The sequence below is a fragment of the Sphaeramia orbicularis genome, unplaced genomic scaffold (assembly GCF_902148855.1).
Source record: "Sphaeramia orbicularis unplaced genomic scaffold, fSphaOr1.1, whole genome shotgun sequence".
NCBI lineage: Eukaryota > Metazoa > Chordata > Actinopteri > Kurtiformes > Apogonidae > Sphaeramia > Sphaeramia orbicularis.
In genome coordinates, this window is record NW_021941582.1 from 211,024 (window position 1) to 230,341 (window position 19,318).

At 43.5% G+C, this 19,318-nt stretch overlaps 1 protein-coding gene across 1 annotated transcript in view; it reads right to left on the minus strand.

The window, feature by feature from the left end:
* Nucleotides 1-279: 279 nt before the first annotated feature.
* fam184aa (family with sequence similarity 184 member Aa) overlaps nt 280-19,318 on the minus strand; it is an 84,640-nt gene continuing 65,601 nt past the window's right edge. The window contains exons 17-23 of the mRNA XM_030130002.1: nt 17,079-17,232; nt 15,176-15,303; nt 14,912-15,096; nt 14,078-14,224; nt 12,702-12,819; nt 6,586-6,690; nt 280-352 (exon numbers count right to left, since the gene is read on the minus strand). Coding sequence (XP_029985862.1) covers nt 344-352; nt 6,586-6,690; nt 12,702-12,819; nt 14,078-14,224; nt 14,912-15,096; nt 15,176-15,303; nt 17,079-17,232 — 846 coding nt within the window. The 3' untranslated portion in view covers nt 280-343. The remainder of the gene's footprint in view (nt 353-6,585; nt 6,691-12,701; nt 12,820-14,077; nt 14,225-14,911; nt 15,097-15,175; nt 15,304-17,078; nt 17,233-19,318) is intronic.

Sequence of the window (19,318 nt, forward strand, 5' to 3'; positions counted from 1 at the left end):
AACATCGTTAACGTCGGTGTTTTCGGAGCCGATGCCCACTTTTCCACATGAATCTGAAAATAACGAAAACGCTGGAGGACCGGGGTTTACGATAAAGGGGTGAACAGGTCATGTGACGCTGACCCCGTACGGAAGCACAAACCAGCCCTCAAACCCTTCAAACCCGCGTTAGCTCCGTCCCATCACCTCGTTTTGTTTTGTTTTTTTTTGTTTGTAGTTTAGTTGTTTTGTTTTTTTTGCTGTTCAGAAGGAGAAGTAGCGGGCGTCCAGCTCCTCCTCTTCTTCTTCGTTGGTGTGTTCTTTGTGTTTTTTTCCTGTGTCGGACGGTTTCACAGCGTCGACTTCAGGAAGGCTGAAGAAGAAACGAAGGAGAACGAAAGACGAGTTAGAATGAAAAAAAACCAGACGTCAACACTAGGTTCAGATTATACAGACGAAGAAAAAAGATTAACGTCCAGAATTTAAAGAATCTGAAGGAAAAACAACCACAAAGACAAACGTTTAACCCTTAAAGACCCAAACATCTACTGATCTAAACGGTTTAATTCCTGTTTATCCACGAAAACTATCAGAGCATGGAAATAACTGGAGTCAGATACAGTCTGACCTGAATTATGACCACAATAAAATGTACACAAACATGGAAAATGAGAAGAAAATGAGCAAAATACTTGAAAAATGAGGAAAAAATTAACCAAAAAACCTTGAAATGAGTTTAAAAAAAAAAGAAAAAAAGTCAACAAAATGAACAAAAATCCCAAAAGTGATCAATAAAAGGAACAAAAATTAAAAATAAACCAATAAAATAATAAGGAACATGAACAAAATAAGACACAAACTGAACAAAACTGAAAAAAGAAAAAAATTCATAAAAAATAATAATAATAATAAACCCATGGAGTTGGATCAGTGACACACTGGGTTTATGCAGATTAAAGAAAAAAAACAAAAACAAAAATGAATCAAATATTTGGAAAATTCTAAATAACATTAAAAAATAAGCCAAGAAATGAACCAAAATTAAGTAAAAAAAAAAAAAAAAAAAGAAAATATTTTCAGTAGGAAAACAGGTGAACACTGGAGAAAAAAAAGGTAAAATATAGAAGATAATATTCTAATAAATGTTCATCAATCACTTAAAAACAGTTAAATCTAGAAAACCCCACATATGTTCGTTAACGTTGGTCTGTAAGGGTTTAATCCACTTCCTGGTCATGTGACTGACTGTGTTTGTACAAAATACTGACAGAAACAGAACAGAATAAAAAGAACAGTTTGTTTCTATCAGTTCATCCAGTAGATGACAGTGTTTGACCAGCAGATGGAGACAAAGGACAAGAAAAGAACCTGGACCAGAACCTGGACCACACTGAGCAGAACCAGGTCTGGGTTCATCTGAAGATGAAAGGTTCACAGAAACACAAGTGACGAAAACAAACAAACAAACAAACAAACAAACAAACAAACAAACAAACAAACAAAAACAGTTCAGACTCTAAATTATAATAATAATTATTAGTAGTATTTATTTATTTATTTGTTTATTTATTTATTTTGGTCTCCAACTGCCTCGGTCTTGGTCTTGACCTGCTTGGTCTTGGTCTCATCTTGGTCTTGTGTGGGTTTGGAACCCTCTGGTCTTGGTCTTTTCTTGGCCTTGGAACCCTCTGGTCTTGGTTTTGGAACCCTCTGGTCTTGGTTTTGGAACCCTCTGGTCTTGGTCTTTTCTTGGCCTTGGAACCCTCTGGTCTTGGTTTTGGAACCCTCTGGTCTTGGTCTCATCTCGGTCTTGGTCTTCTGTGGTTTTGGAACCCTCTGGTCTTGGTCTTTTCTTGGTCTTGGTCTTTTGTGGTCTTAGAACTCTCTGGTCTTGGTCTTTTCTTGGTCTTGGTCTTTTGTGGTCTTAGAACCCTCTGGTCTTGGTCTTTTGTGGTCTTAGAACCCTCTAGTCTTGGTTTTGGAACCCTCTTGGTCTTGGTCTTTTCTTGGTCTTGGTCTTTTGTGGTCTTGGAACCCTCTGGTCTTGGTCTTAGAACCCTCTGGTCTTGGTCTTGGAACCTTCTGGTCTTGGTCTTGGAACCCTCTGGTCCTGGTCATGGTCTTGGTCTTGGAACCCTCTGGTCTTGGTCTTGGAACCCTCTGGTCCGGGTCTTGGTCTTGGTCTTGGAACCCTCTGGTCCTGGTCTTGGAACCCTCTGGTCCTGGTCTTGGAACCCTCTGGTCCTGGTCTTGGTCTTGGAACCCTCTGGTATTTGTCTTTGTCTTGGAACCCTCTGGTCCTGGTCCTGGTCTTGGTCTCAGATGCGGTCTTGACGACAGTCCCCTTCAGTTCTAATACCAGATGACGTTCTGCTGTTAGCTCTGACGCTAGCTTCACAAACATCGCTAAGTATCGTATCAAACACCAAACATTCCAACAAACGCCAAACGTTTGCACACATTAGAGGGATTTGAACAAACAGAAGCTCTGACAGGGTTCTGAGCGGACCTGGTGGGAAATATACCCAGACTTCAGAGCGATTCGGCTTCGACGCCATGTTTTCTACGTTCTAAACCAAAAACACAAAGCAACGTACGTGTGACGTCAACAGGCATGTGCAGCGAAGGCGGAATCGATGAGTAGAATCGATAAACAGGCAAATGATTCTAAAGAACTGAGCTACTGGGAACTGGTTCTAAAAAAGAACCGGTTCTAAAAAAGAACTGGTTCTCAAAAAGAACTGGTTCTCAAAAAGAACCGGTTCTCGATTCCCATCTCGAAAAATGTTGTGACGTTATAGTGAAAGTGAAGTACAACTCGTCCCCAAACATACTCCAGTCCAGTAGTATTAGTACTGTAGTATAAGTACTGTAGTATAAGTATTGTAGTATAAGTACTGTAGTATTAGTACTGTGGTCTTAGTCCAGTAGTATTTCTACAGTAGTATTAGTACTGTAGAAAGTGCTGTAGTATAAGTGCTGTAGTATTATTACTGTAGTATAAGTACTGTAGTATTATTACTGTAGTATAAGTGCTGTAGTATTATTACTGTAGTATAAGTACTGTAGTATTAGTCCAGTAGCATTACTACAGTAGTATTAGTCCTGTGGTATTAGTACTGTAGTATAAGTATTATAGTATTAGTACTATAGTATAAGTACTGTAGTATTTGTACTGTAGTATAAGTACTGTAGTATTAGTCCAGTTGTATTAGTACTGTAGTATTAGTCCAGTAGTATTACTACAGTAGTATTAGTCCTGTAGCATTAGTACTGTAGTCTTAGTCCAGTAGTATTACTACAATAGTATTAGTGCTGTAGTATTAGTCCTGTAGAATAAGTATTATAGTATTAGTACTGTAGTCTTAGTCCAGTAGTATTACTACAGTAGTATTAGTACTGTAGTATTACTACAGTAGTATTAGTACTGTAGTATAAGTATTATAGTATTACTACAGTAGTATTAGTCCTGTAGTATAAGTATTATAGTATTAGTACTGTAGTCTTAGTCCAGTAGTATTACTACAATAGTATTAGTACTGTAGTATTAGTCCTGTAGTATTAGTCCTGTAAAATAAGTATTATAGTATTAGTACTGTAGTCTTAGTCCAGTAGTATTACTACAGTAGTATTAGTACTGTAGTATTAGTCCAGTAGTATTACTACAGTAGTATTAGTACTGTAGTATAAGTATTATAGTATTACTACAGTAGTATTAGTACTGTAGTATAAGTATTATAGTATTACTACAGTAGTATTAGTCCTGTAGTATAAGTATTATAGTATTAGTACTGTAGTCTTAGTCCAGTAGTATTACTACAATAGTATTAGTGCTGTAGTATTAGTCCTGTAGAATAAGTATTATAGTATTAGTACTGTAGTCTTAGTCCAGTAGTATTACTACAGTAGTATTAGTACTGTAGTATAAGTATTATAGTATTACTGCAGTAGTATTAGTCCTGTAGTATAAGTATTATAGTATTAGTACTGTAGTCTTTGTCCAGTAGTATTACTACAATAGTATTAGTACTGTAGTATTACTACAGTAGTATTAGTAATGTAGTATTAGTACTGTAGTCTTAGTCCTCTTAGTCCAGTAGTATTACTACAGTAGTCTTAGTCCAGTAGTATTACTACGGTAGTATTACTACAGTAGTATTAGTACTGTAGTCTTAGTCCAGTAGTATTAGTCCTGTAGTATAAGTATTATAGTATTAGTATTGTAGTCTTAGTCCAGTAGTATTAGTACTGTAGTATAAGTATTATAGTATTAGTACTGTAGTCTTAGTCCAGTAGTATTAGTACTGTAGTATAAGTATTATAGTATTAGTACTGTAGTCTTAGTCCAGTAGTATTAGTCCTGTAGTATAAGTATTATAGTATTAGTACTGTAGTCTTAGTCCAGTAATATTAGTACTGTAGTATAAGTATTATAGTATTAGTACTGTAGTCTTAGTCCAGTAGTATTAGTACTGTAGTATAAGTATTATAGTATTAGTACTGTAGTCTTAGTCCAGTAGTATTAGTCCTGTAGTATAAGTATTATAGTATTAGTACTGTAGTCTTAGTCCAGTAGTATTAGTCCTGTAGTATAAGTATTATAGTATTAGTACTATAGTCTTAGTCCAGTAGTATTAGTCCTGTAGTATAAGTATTATAGTATTAGTACTGTAGTCTTAGTCCAGTAGTATTAGTCCTGTAGTATAAGTATTATAGTATTAGTACTGTAGTCTTAGTCCAGTAGCATTAGTACTGTAGTATTAGTACTGCGTTACTATACAACACTGGTTTTGGATGTTTGGAGGATCTGGATCTGGATGAGGGACGTGGACTAGGTTCTTGTCCGTGTTTGTCATGAGTCCAGGATGGGGGGTCAGGTGGATTTGGATCAGTGGAGGTGGAGGTGCCAGGTGAGGATGGTGGGGGGGTAGCGGGCTGGGGGGGGGGCAGCAGGATCAGATATCAGGATGGGTCTCACCTCCTAACGCTCTGCTGGACCTGGACCTGGACCTGGACTTCCTGAGGATGAGGAGCATGAGGAAGAGCGAGGCGGGGCTGAGGGGCGGGATGAGGAGGAGGATGAGGGTATGGAGGAGGAAGAGGAGCAGGGGGAGGGCCCAAGGACGGAGGCGGGGCTTTCTGAGGCTGGGGGAGGGACCAGTGGTGGAGGGGGAGGTTCGGAGGCGCACCACCGCCTCCTGGTCCCACCCCCTCCACTTCCTGTCCCGCCTCCACCGCTGCGTCCTGACTCAGGGTGGGCGGGCTGATGATGAAGCGCAGAGCTGATTGGCTGCCTGAGTTTAACTACAGACACAGAAACGCAGAAACATGACTATATATGGTCATTTCCACACAGACAGTGACAGTAAGAGTTCCAGTGAGGACAGTGAGTCCCCGATCTGAGGTCCAGTGTGGTCTGCAGGGTCTGTAAGGGTCCAATGTGGTCTAGAGGGTTTATAAGGTCCAATGTGGTCTGCAGGGTCTGTAAGGGTCCAATGTGGTCTAGAGGGTCTATAAGGTCCAATGTGGTCTAGAGGGTCTGTAAGGTCCAATGTGGTCTAGAGGGTCTATAAGGGTCCAATGTGGTCTAGAGGGTCTGTAAGGGTCCAGTGTGGTCTGCAGGGTCTTTGAGGTCCAAGGTCCAATGCAGTCTCCAGGGTCTGTAAGGTCCAATGTGGTCTACAAGGGCCTTCAGGTCCAATGTGGTCTATAGGGTTAGTAAGGTCCCATGTGGTGTCCAGGGTCTATAAGGGTCCAATGTGGTCCAGAGGGTCTGTAAGGTCCAATGTGGTCTAAAGGTTCTGTAAGGTCCAATGTGGTCACCAGGGTCTATAGGAAGGTTCTAACAGGACCCAAGGAAGGGTCTAACAAGACCAAAGAAAAGTTCTAAGAGGACCAAAGGAAGGTTCTGACAGGACCAAAGAAAGGTTCTAATGGGACCGAAGAAAGGTTGTAATGGGACCAAAGGAAGGTTCTAACAGGACCAAAGAAAGGTTCTAATGGGACCAAAGGAAGGTTCTGACAGGACCAAAGAAAGGTTCTAATGGGACCAAAGGAAGGTTCTAATGGGACCAAAGGAAGGTTCTAATGGGACCAAAGAAAGGTTCTAATGGGACCAAAGAAAGGTTGTAATGGGACCAAAGAAAGGTTCTAATGGGACCAAATACAGGTTCTAATGTTCTAAAAGTCATGTTCTAATGGGATCAAACTCAGTAAATAAAAACCCATGTGATGTGAACAGAACCTGTATTTGATCCCATTAGAACGTGACTTTTAGAACATTAGAAACACTCACATCTTAGTTTTTTATTGGACGACGGAACCAGAGTGAATTCAGTGAAAAAAAAAAAAAAAAACCCAAAAACCTATTGTCGTGTAGAAAATCTAGGTTAGTGAAGTTACCATATTTAGTTCCTTACCTGTAAGTGGCAAAAAAAAAAACAAAACCCAACCTCTAAGCAGTGTCATTCCACAGTGTTAATCTGAGTGAACTGTCCAGTGTTCCTGTTCAGCTCCCCCTGCAGGTACGGTGGACTCATGCCATCTGCTCATGCTCCACATCCTGTTAGTGTTCAGTGTTAACGAGTCACATGACCATGCACTGACCTTAATGAGTGGGTTAATGACGCCCACGTTAGCGCTGGAGTTGAACACCTTACTGAAGCCCGTTTCTCTGTTGACCAACTCCAGCTGGTAGAACTTCTTATCATCCTTAAAAAACAAAAACACAACACATTTACTTTAGTTTCTGACAGAAGGTCAAAGGTCGTCGCTGTCGGATGGAAACCTCGTAAGTCCAAAACGGTTTAATTTTCAGAAAAACTGGAAAAACGACGTCTATTCAAAATAAATGAATGGAGTTTTCAACACTTTTATCAGCGAAATGTTTATAAAACTGTCAGAAGAACGTGAGAACTGACCAATAGAACCATGTTTACAACAAAAAAATAAAGACAAAAATGGACTTACGAGGTTTCTGCCCGACAGTGACGGACTATAAGAGAAACACACAGAGGTTAAAAAAACAGATGGATCTGATTTAGGGATGATTTATGTCCTGTTATTTATGAACCCTGGGATTAAAACAAGGTTCTGGTTCTGATGGGTCTGGTTCTGGTGGTTCTGGTTCTGATGGGTCTGGTTCTAATGGTTCTGGTTCTGATGGGTCTGGTTCTGGTGGTTCTGGTTCTAAAGGTTCTGGTTCTGATGGCTGTGGTTCTAATGGTTCTGGTTCTGGTGGGTCTGGTTCTAATGGTTCTGGTTCTGATGGGTCTGGTTCTGGTGGTTCTGGTTCTAAAGGTTCTGGTTCTGATGGGTTTGGTTCTAATGGTTCTGGTTCTGGTGGGTCTGGTTCTAATGGTTCTGGTTCTGATGGGTCTGGTTCTGATGGTTCTGGTTCTAAAGGTTCTGGTTCTGATGGCTGTGGTTCTAATGGTTCTGGTTCTGGTGGGTCTGGTTCTAATGGTTCTGGCTCTAATGGTTCTGGTTCTGATGGGTCTGGTTCTGGTGGTTCTGGTTCTAATGGGTCTGGTTCTGATGGGTCTGGTTCTGATGGGTCTGGTTCTAATGGTTCTGGTTCTGATGGGTCTGGTTCTAATGGTTCTGGTTCTGGTGGGTCTGGTTCTAATGGTTCTGGTTCTGATGGGTCTGGTTCTGGTGGTTCTGGTTCTAAAGGTTCTGGTTCTGATGGCTGTGGTTCAAATGGTTCTGGTCCTGGTGGGTCTGGTTCTAATGGTTCTGGCTCTAATGGTTCTGGTTCTGATGGGTCTGGTTCTGGTGGTTCTGGTTCTGATGGGTCTGGTTCTAATGGGTCTGGTTCTGATGGGTTCTGGTTCTGATGGGTCTGGTTCTAATGGTTCTGGTTCTGATGGGTCTGGTTCTGGTGGTTCTGGTTCTAAAGGTTCTGGTTCTAAAGGTTATGGTTCTGATGGCTGTGGTTCTAATGGTTTTGGTTCTGATGGGTCTGGTTCTGATGGGTCTGGTTCTAATGGTTTTGGTTCTGATGGTTCTGGTTCTAATGGTTCTGGTTCTGATGGGTCTAGTTCTGGTTGTTCTGGTTCTGGTTCTAATGGTTCTGGCTCTAATGGTTCTGGTTCTGATGTGTCTAGTTCTGGTGGGTCTGGTTCTAATGGTTCTGGCTCTAATGGTCCTGGTTCTGATGGGTCTGGTTCTGGTGGGTCTGGTTCTAATGGTTCTGGCTCTAATGGTTCTGGTTCTGATGGGTCTGGTTCTAATGGTTTTGGTTCTGATGGGTCTGGTTCTGATGGTTCTGGTTCTAATGGTTTTGGTTCTGATGGTTCTGGTTCTAATGGTTCTGGTTCTGATGGGTCTAGTTCTGATGGGTCTAGTTCTGGTTGTTCTGGTTCTGGTTCTAATGGTTCTGGTTCTGGTTCTAATGGTTCTGGTTCTGGTACAGTTCTCATACTCACCACCAGTTTTTTGACCAGTGCTTCTCGTTCCGTCACCATCTCTGGTTTTAATGGTTCTAGTTCTAATGGTTCTGGTTCTGGTACAGTTCTCGTACTCACCACCAGTTTTTTGACCAGTGCTTCTCGTTCCGTCACCATCTCTGGTTCTGATGGTTCTGGTTCTAATGGTTCTAGTTCTAATGGTTCTAGTTCTAATGGTTCTGGTTCTAATGGTTCTGGTTTTGGTACAGTTGTCGTACTCACCACCAGTTTCTTGACCAGTGCTTCTCGTTCCGTCACCATCTCTGGTTCTGATGGTTCTGGTTCTAATGGTTCTGGTTCTACTGGTTCTGGTTCTAATGGTTCTGGTTCTACTGGTTCTGGTTCTAATGGTTCTGGTTCTGGTTCTAATGGTTCTGGTTCTGGTACAGTTGTCGTACTCACCACCAGTTTTTTGACCAGTGCTTCTCATTCCGTCACCATCTCTGGTTTTAATGGTTCTAGTTCTAATGGTTCTGGTTCTAATGGTTCTGGTTCTGGTACAGTTGTCGTACTCACCACCAGTTTTTTGACCAGTGTTTCTCGTTCCGTCACCATCTCTCTCAGTTCTGATGGTTCTGGTTCTAATGGTTCTGGTTCTGGTTCTAATGGTTCTGGTTCTGGTACAGTTGTCGTACTCACCACCAGTTTTTTGACCAGTGCTTCTCGTTCCGTCACCATCTCTGGTTCTAATGGTTCTGTTTCTAATGGTTCTACTTGTAATGGTTCTGTTTCTAATGGTTCTGTTTCTGGTACAGTTGTCGTACTCACCACCAGTTTTTTGACCAGTGTTTCTCGTTCCGTCACCATCTCTGGTTCTAATGGTTCTGTTTCTAATGGTTCTACTTCTAATGGTTCTGGTTCTAATGGTTCTGGTTCTGGTACAGTTCTCGTACTCACCACCAGTTTTTTGACCAGTGCTTCTTGTTCCGTCACCATCTCTGGTTCTAATGGTTCTGGTTCTGGTTCTAACAGTTCTGGTTCTGGTACAAGTCTCGTACTCACCACCAGTTTTTTGACCAGTGTTTCTCGTTCCATCACCATCTCTGGTTCTAATGGTTCTGTTTCTAATGGTTCTACTTCTAATGGTTCTGGTTCTAATGGTTCTGGTTCTGGTACAGTTGTCGTACTCACCACCAGTTTTTTGACCAGTGCTTCTCGTTCCGTCACCATCTCTGGTTTTAATGGTTCTAGTTCTAATGGTTCTGGTTCTAATGGTTCTGGTTCTGGTACAGTTCTTGTACTCACCACCAGTTTTTTGACCAGTGCTTCTCGTTCCGTCACCATCTCTGGTTCTGATGGTTCTGGTTCTAATGGTTCTAGTTCTAATGGTTCTAGTTCTAATGGTTCTGGTTCTAATGGTTCTGGTTCAGGTACAGTTGTCGTACTCACCACCAGTTTCTTGACCAGTGCTTCTCGTTCCGTCACCATCTCTGGTTCTGATGGTTCTGGTTCTACTGGTTCTGGTTCTACTGGTTCTGGTTCTAATGGTTCTGGTTCTACTGGTTCTGGTTCTAATGGTTCTGGTTCTGATGGGTCTGGTTCTGGTGGTTCTGGTTCTAAAGGTTCTGGTTCTAAAGGTTATGGTTCTGATGGCTGTGGTTCTAATGGTTCTGGTTCTGGTGGGTCTGGTTCTAATGGTTCTGGTTCTGATGGGTCTGGTTCTGGTGGGTCTGATTCTAATGGTTCTGGCTCTAATGGTTCTGGTTCTGATGGATCTGGTTCTAATGGTTTTGGTTCTGATGGGTCTGGTTCTGATGGGTCTGGTTCTAATGGTTTTGGTTCTGATGGTTCTGGTTCTAATGGTTCTGGTTCTGATGGGTCTAGTTCTGGTTGTTCTGGTTCTGGTTCTAATGGTTCTGGCTCTAATGGTTCTGGTTCTGATGTGTCTAGTTCTGGTGGGTCTGGTTCTAATGGTTCTGGCTCTAATGGTCCTGGTTCTGATGGGTCTGGTTCTGGTGGGTCTGGTTCTAATGGTTCTGGCTCTAATGGTTCTGGTTCTGATGGGTCTGGTTCTGATGGTTCTGGTTCTAATGGTTTTGGTTCTGATGGTTCTGGTTCTAATGGTTCTGGTTCTGATGGGTCTAGTTCTGATGGGTCTAGTTCTGGTTGTTCTGGTTCTGGTTCTAATGGTTCTGGTTCTGGTTCTAATGGTTCTGGTTCTGGTACAGTTCTCATACTCACCACCAGTTTTTTGACCAGTGCTTCTCGTTCCGTCACCATCTCTGGTTTTAATGGTTCTAGTTCTAATGGTTCTGGTTCTGGTACAGTTCTCGTACTCACCACCAGTTTTTTGACCAGTGCTTCTCGTTCCGTCACCATCTCTGGTTCTGATGGTTCTGGTTCTAATGGTTCTAGTTCTAATGGTTCTAGTTCTAATGGTTCTGGTTCTAATGGTTCTGGTTTTGGTACAGTTGTCGTACTCACCACCAGTTTCTTGACCAGTGCTTCTCGTTCCGTCACCATCTCTGGTTCTGATGGTTCTGGTTCTAATGGTTCTGGTTCTACTGGTTCTGGTTCTAATGGTTCTGGTTCTGGTACAGTTGTCGTACTCACCACCAGTTTTTTGACCAGTGCTTCTCATTCCGTCACCATCTCTGGTTTTAATGGTTCTAGTTCTAATGGTTCTGGTTCTAATGGTTCTGGTTCTGGTACAGTTGTCGTACTCACCACCAGTTTTTTGACCAGTGTTTCTCGTTCTGTCACCATCTCTCTCAGTTCTGATGGTTCTGGTTCTAATGGTTCTGGTTCTGGTTCTAATGGTTCTGGTTCTGGTACAGTTGTCGTACTCACCACCAGTTTTTTGACCAGTGCTTCTCGTTCCGTCACCATCTCTGGTTCTAATGGTTCTGTTTCTAATGGTTCTACTTCTAATGGTTCTGTTTCTAATGGTTCTGGTTCTGGTACAGTTGTCGTACTCACCACCAGTTTTTTGACCAGTGTTTCTCGTTCCGTCACCATCTCTGGTTCTAATGGTTCTGTTTCTAATGGTTCTACTTCTAATGGTTCTGGTTCTAATGGTTCTGGTTCTGGTACAGTTCTCGTACTCACCACCAGTTTTTTGACCAGTGCTTCTCGTTCCGTCACCATCTCTGGTTCTAATGGTTCTGGTTCTGGTTCTAACAGTTCTGGTTCTGGTACAAGTCTCGTACTCACCACCAGTTTTTTGACCAGTGTTTCTCGTTCCATCACCATCTCTGGTTCTAATGGTTCTGTTTCTAATGGTTCTACTTCTAATGGTTCTGGTTCTAATGGTTCTGGTTCTGGTACAGTTGTCGTACTCACCACCAGTTTTTTGACCAGTGCTTCTCGTTCCGTCACCATCTCTGGTTTTAATGGTTCTAGTTCTAATGGTTCTGGTTCTAATGGTTCTGGTTCTGGTACAGTTCTTGTACTCACCACCAGTTTTTTGACCAGTGCTTCTCGTTCCGTCACCATCTCTGGTTCTGATGGTTCTGGTTCTAATGGTTCTAGTTCTAATGGTTCTAGTTCTAATGGTTCTGGTTCTAATGGTTCTGGTTCTGGTACAGTTGTCGTACTCACCACCAGTTTCTTGACCAGTGCTTCTCGTTCCATCACCATCTCTGGTTCTGATGGTTCTGGTTCTAATGGTTCTGGTTCTAATGGTTCTGGTTCTGGTACAGTTGTCGTACTCACCACCAGTTTTTTGACCAGTGCTTCTCATTCCGTCACCATCTCTGGTTTTAATGGTTCTAGTTCTAATGGTTCTGGTTCTAATGGTTCTGGTTCTGGTACAGTTGTCGTACTCACCACCAGTTTTTTGACCAGTGTTTCTCGTTCCGTCACCATCTCTCTCAGTTCTGATGGTTCTGGTTCTAATGGTTCTGGTTCTGGTTCTAATGGTTCTGGTTCTGGTACAGTTGTCGTACTCACCACCAGTTTTTTGACCAGTGCTTCTCATTCTGTCACCATCTCTCTCAGTTCTGATGGTTCTGGTTCTAATGGTTCTGGTTCTGGTTCTAACAGTTCTGGTTCTGGTACAAGTCTCGTACTCACCACCAGTTTTTTGACCAGTGCTTCTCGTTCCGTCACCATCTCTGGTTCTAATGGTTCTGTTTCTAATGGTTCTACTTCTAATGGTTCTGGTTCTAATGGTTCTGGTTCTGGTACAGTTGTCGTACTCACCACCAGTTTTTTGACCAGTGTTTCTCGTTCCGTCACCATCTCTGGTTCTAATGGTTCTGTTTCTAATGGTTCTACTTCTAATGGTTCTGGTTCTAATGGTTCTGGTTCTGGTACAGTTGTCGTACTCACCACCAGTTTTTTGACCAGTGCTTCTCGTTCCGTCACCATCTCTCTCAGTTCTGCGATGACGTGCAGGTCTTCAGGTCGACTCTCTCTGTTCCTCAGTTTCTCCTCCGTTCCCTCCAGCCTGGAAACACACAACAGGACATGACACACACTAAACTGGACTGGACTGGACTGGACCCAACTGGACTGAACTGGACTGGACCCAACTGGACTGAACTGGACTGGACTGGACCCAACTGGACTGAACTGGACTGGACTGGACCCAACTGGACTGAACTGGACTGAACTGGACTGGACTGGACCCAACTGGACTGAACTGGACTGGACCCAGCTGGACTAAACTGGACTGGACCCAACTGGACTAAACTAGACTGGACCCAACTGGACTAAACTGGACTGGACTTAACTGGACTGGATTGGACCCAACTGGACTGAACTGGACTGGACTAAACTGGACTGGATTGGACCCAACTGGACTGAACTGGACTGGACCCAACTGGACTGAACTGGACTAAACTGGACTGGATTGGACCAAACTGGACTAAACTGGACTAAACTGGACTGGACTGAACTGGACTGGACCCAACTGGACTAAACTGGACTAAACTGAGCCGAACTGGACCAAACTGAACTGAACTGGACTCAACTGAGCCAAACTGGACCAAACTGGACAAAAGTGGACTGAAATGGACCCAACTGAACCGAACTGGACCAAACTGGACTGAACTGGACTGAACTGGACTCAGCTGAGCCAAACTGGACCAAACTGAACTGGACTAAACTGAACTGGACCAAACTGAGCCGAACTGAACAGAACTAAACTGGACTGGACTGGACCCAATTGGACCAAACTGAGCCAAACTGGACCAAATTGGACAAAACTGAACTGAACTAAACCCCGCCCCCTCTGACCAGTGTGGCCTAAACCCTGCCCCTCCAAACATTGTGATCTAAGCCCCGCCCCGTGTGAACAGTGTGACCTAAACCCTGCCCCCTCTGCCCAGTGTGACCTAAGCTCCGCCCCCTCTGCACAGCCTGACAGGATCTGTAGGGCTGAACTAAACTAAACCCCGCCCCCTCTGTCCAGTCTGACCTTAACCCCGCCCCCTCTGCCCAGTGTAACCTAAGCCCCGCCCCCTCTGTCCAGTCTGACCTTAACCCCGCCCCCTCTGTCCAGTGTAACGTAAGCCCCGCCCCCTCTTCCCAGTGTGACCTAAGCCCCGCCCCTCTGCCCAGCCTTACAGGATCTGCAGAGCTGAACTAAACCCCGCCCCCATGCCCAGTGTGACCTAAACCCCGCCCCCTGTGCCCAGTCTGACCTAAGCCCCGCCCCCTGTGCCCAGTCTGACCTAAGCCCCGCCCCCTGTGCCCAGCCTTACAGGATCTGCAGGGCTGAGATCTTGTCCTTCAGGACCTCCTGGGCTTTGTTAAAGTCTGCCAACATGATCTGGGTTTCTCTGTGATGGGCGGCATTCAACTCTCCCATCTCCCTCTCGTGTCTCTTGGTGAGGTCTTGCTCATGAGCCCTGCGGCGACGGGAGACACAAGACAAACAACCAGGTCAGAGAGAAAGTGGAGAAGTACGAAGCAACTGGGACGGAAGTAAGGCCGCATTTGGGTCGACAGGAAATTTAATACAAGTCTGAGTGTTCTGAGACTCCAACACTGAGTCTGGTGTTAGTTTAACTCTGACAGAGTTCAATTATCTGACATATATGATTCTGATGGTGCAAATACACCCCATCAGACTGTAAAGAACCTGTACAGGATGTGGAAATGGAAGGAAGATAGTCACGTATGGAAGGAAACCTGTGCCATCAGATTATGAATTATAAAAGACACCGAATTTCTAACACTGATTATTTTTGTGCTGAAATAAAGTATCTGAATTTTTTTTTTAACTGACATTAATTATCTGAATTTTTTCTTTTTTTTTTTTGCACTGAAATTAAGTATCTGAATTTTTTGCATCTGAATATTTTTTATTCTAAATTTATGAACATAGTTGAATTCAGAGACAAAAAAATTCAGGACCACACATGCTAATGCTAACTCAACATTTGGAATCAGATTTGTTAAAAACGGTTGTAATTCCAAAATGGTTAACGCAATAATTCTGTCGAACTCCTTCAAGTCCACACTTGAACAAACGGCTTCGTCATTCACATCCTTCTGGACCCGTCTGTAGGGGTGGACCTGTTCCGGTCTGGTACCTGATCTGGTGGTTAGCTTCACTGCGGACCCTCAGCACCTCTTTGCCCTTGATCTCCAGCTCCCTGGTCAGAGTGTCGATGGTCTCGTTCAGGGAGTGGATCTCGTGGTCCAGGTCGGTGATGCGGTTGCTACGGGAACACACCTCCGACTGCAGGTCTGAGATGCGGACCAGGAGATCTTGTTCCTAGATGAATGCAAAAGAAAGAGTCTGAGACACGACTAAAGCATAAAACCAGGACGATGGGATTTGAAAACAGAGGTACCTGCTGGTGGCTGTGCTCCATGGCGTTCTCCAGGTCCCGTTTGGCCATGGTCTTGTCTTTAATGTGGATCTGCTTCAGGTGCTCGATGGCTGTGGCGTGGAGGTGGTTCAACTCTGCACGAAGGGAGGCTGGAAAGGAGAGGAACTGGAGTTAAAGACGGAACACTGAGGAGAACCAAAGGTGGAAACATCTGCACTGGGGTTAAAGACGGAACACTGAGGAGAACCAAAGGTAGAAACATCTGCACTGGGGTTAAAGACGGAACACTGAGGAGAACCAAAGGTAGAAACATCTGCAATGGAGTTAAAGATGGAACACCAACAAGAACCAAAGGTAGAAACATCTGCACTGGAGTTAAAGATGGAACACCAACAAGAACCAAAGGTAGAAACATCTGCACTGGAGTTAAAGATGGAACACCAACAAGAACCAAAGGTAGAAACATCTGCACTGGAGTAAAAGATGGAACACTGAGGAGAACCAAAGGTAGAAACATCTGCACTGGGGAAGCATGAGGTGGAATGGTCCCAGTTAGCAAGGCAGGTGGTACTGGGCAACAGTGAGTAGGTGTTACTGGTTGGTGTTACTGGTTGGTGTTACTGGTAGATGTTACTGGTAGATGTTACTGGTGGATGTTACTGGTGGGTGTTACTGGTTGGTGTTACTGGTAGATGTTACTGGTGGGTGTTACTGGTTGGTGTTACTGGTAGGTGTTACTGGTAGGTGTTACTGGTTGGTGTTACTGGTAGGTGTTACTGGTTGGTGTTACTGGTGGGTGTTACTGGTAGGTGTTACTGGTTGGTGTTACTGGTTGGTGTTACTGGTGGGTGTTACTGGTAGGTGTTACTGGTGGGTCTTACTGGTAGGTGTTACTGGTTGGTGTTACTGGTGGGTGTTACTGGTAGGTGTTACTGGTTGGTGTTACTGGTAGGTGTTACTGGTGGGTGTTACTGGTAGGTGTTACTGGTGGGTGTTACTGGTAGGTGTTACTGGTAGGTGTTACTGGTAGGTGTTACTGGTGGGTGTTACTGGTAGGTGTTACTGGTGGGTGTTACTGGTGGGTGTTACTGGTAGGTGTTACTGGTAGGTATTACTGGTAGGTGTTACTGGTAGGGGTTACTGGTAGGTGTTACTGGTGGGTGTTACTGGTAGGTGTTACTGGTAGGTGTTACTGGTAGGTGTTACTGGTGGGTGTTACTGGTGGGTGTTACTGGTAGGTGTTACTGGTAGGTGTTACTGGTAGGTGTTACTGGTGGGTGTTACTGGTAGGTGTTACTGGTGGGTGTTACTGGTAGGTGTTACTGGTGGGTGTTACTGGTAGGTGTTACTGGTGGGTGTTACTGGTGGGTGTTACTGGTAGGTGTTACTGGTAGGTGTTACTGGTGGGTGTTACTGGTAGGTGTTACTGGTGGGTGTTACTGGTAGGTGTTACTGGTGGGTGTTACTGGTAGGTGTTACTGGTGGGTGTCACTGGTGGGTGTTACTGGTGGGTGTTACTGGTGGGTGTTACTTGTAGGTGTTACTGGTGGGTGTTACTGGTAGGTGTTACTGGTGGGTGTTACTGGTAGGTGTTACTGGTGGGTGTCACTGGTGGGTGTTACTGGTGGGTGTTACTGGTAGGTGTTACTGGTAGGTGTTACTGGTGGGTGTTACTGGTGGGTGTTACTTGTAGGTGTTACTGGTGGGTGTTACTGGTAGGTGTTACTGGTGGGTGTTACTGGTAGGTGTTACTGGTGGGTGTCACTGGTGGGTGTTACTGGTGGGTGTTACTTGTAGGTGTTACTGGTGGGTGTTACTGGTAGGTGTTACTGGTGGGTGTTACTGGTAGGTGTTACTGGTGGGTGTCACTGGTGGGTGTTACTGGTAGGTGTTACTGGTAGGTGTCACTGGTAGGTGTCCTCACCCAGTTTGGCCTTGCCCTCGTCCTCCAGTTCGAACCTCAGCGTCTGCAGCTCCTGGTCTGACTGCTGCCTCAGGATGTCCAGTGTCCTCCTGTGCGCCTCCTTCAGGGCGTGCACCTCCTCCCTCTGCTCCTGCTTCAGACGCTCCTCTAAGGCCTGGAAGACAACGTCAGAAAGCCACTGCTTCAAACACTGAACAAACCAGTGAACTTCCATTTTTTTAGTCATGTGACTGCAGTTGTGGGAAAAGCTCTGTCCATTGCAGTTTTGAGTGATCTACCATTTGTGCTACGCCCGAAAAAACACCTTTTAACGGCGCAAATACTTTAATCGAAAAACAAGTGTTTTGGCAAAATTGACATTTTCCATTAGGCAAATTTTTTTGCGCAAGTTATATTCACAGAATTTGAGGATCAATGGAGTCGGTACTTTTACTGTAAAAAATACTTTAAAGTAAATGTAAAAGTAATTATTTTGCAGTTTTAGTTAAGTTAGATTGTTGATGTAGTACTTCTACTTTTACTTGAGTAAGGGTCCATCCATGAAACTGGGTTTATTTTAGTTTCTGTCACTGTTCCATCTGTTTAGACCCAATAATTAAAGGTAGATGTAGACAGATTCACCCCCAGGATGGACCTAATGAGGACCTCAGAGAAATGCACAAACAAGTATACTCTTCCTCTGATCCATCCCATAATTAATGAATTTATAATCAAATACTGGGTCCAAAAAGAGGACCCAAATATGGACATTAAATCTCCCTAGGTGTCAGTGCATTAGATGTGTAAACGTGTGTAAATGCTCTTCTATAAACTCTAAATACAGACACTGTGTTCAGTGTGCGGAGCCTAGTGGTTTTTCTAATCCACATGTAGGTTTTTCATCAGTCTCATTCCAGGTTTGGTGTGGAAGCCATCGTGTCCACTGGTGTTACACACGGAACCCATTGTGTCCACTGGTGTTACACACGGAACCCATTGTGTCCACTGGTGTTACACACAGAACCCATTGTGTCCACTGGTGTTACACGCAGAACCCATTGTGTCCACCAGTGTTACACACGGAACCCATCGTGTCCACTGGTGTTGCACGCGGAGCCCATTGTGTCCACTGGTGTTACACGTGGAACCCGTTGTGTCCACTGGTGTTACACGCGGAACCTGTCGTGTCCACTGGTGTTACACGTGGAACCTGTCGTGTCCACGGGTGTTACACGCGGAACCCATCGTGTCCACTGGTGTTACATGCGGAACCCATCGTGTCCACTGGTGTTATACACATAACCCGTCATGTCCACCGGTGTTAGATGCGAAACCTTAACATTTGAACAAACATAAATCGCGAATTATTTTGCAACAGCGGTCATTTTTGTGAAACATTCTGCCTTGAATATTTACTGTGATTCCCAAAATGCACCTGTGAGAGAATAAAAATATGTTTTTAAAATATAGTAGCGTGTAATTTTCGGGTCCTTCTGACCATGTTACATGCAAATATATGTATTAAATATCATGTAAAATAATATAAACGTGTTTAATCTGGAAAAGTTTCAGTAAATATTGATTTTTTCTTCACTTTAGAACGATTTATTCACTTTTATGCCATTTTTCACGGTTAAAGTTAAAGTTAATTTTTAAACAATTTTTCCTTATTTTTCAAGCATTTTGCTAATTTTATTCTCATTTTCCATGTTTTGTACATTTCATTTGAGGAATAATTCTAGTAAAACTGTATTTTACACTAATTATTTCCATGTATTGATCAGATTAGTGGATCAACAGGAATTAAACAGTTTAGATCAGTAGATGGATTAGGTTTTTGAAAGTTAACAGAATAAATAAAGAGTTCTGGATGGGATGAAATGATGAACTCTACTCATTTTTCTAATTTTCTCTTCATTTTATAAGGATTTATTCACTTTTTTGCCATTTTTCAAGCTTTTTTGTTCGTTTTTTTCCTGAATTTTCAAGTATTTTCCTCATGTACATTTAATCTTATAAATAATTGTGGTCAAGTGTCTGTACCCTAACCATGTGATGCATTCGAGTGTCTGTACTCTGATCTGGTGATGCGTTCAGGTGTCTTTTCCCTGACAGTGTGTTGCGTTAATGTGTCCCTTCCCAAACAGTGTGATGCGTTCGGGTGTCTGTACCCTGACAGTGTGATGCGTTCGGGTGTCTGTACCCTGACAGTGTGATGCGTTCAGGTGTGTGTACCCTGACAGTGTGATGCGTTCGGGTGT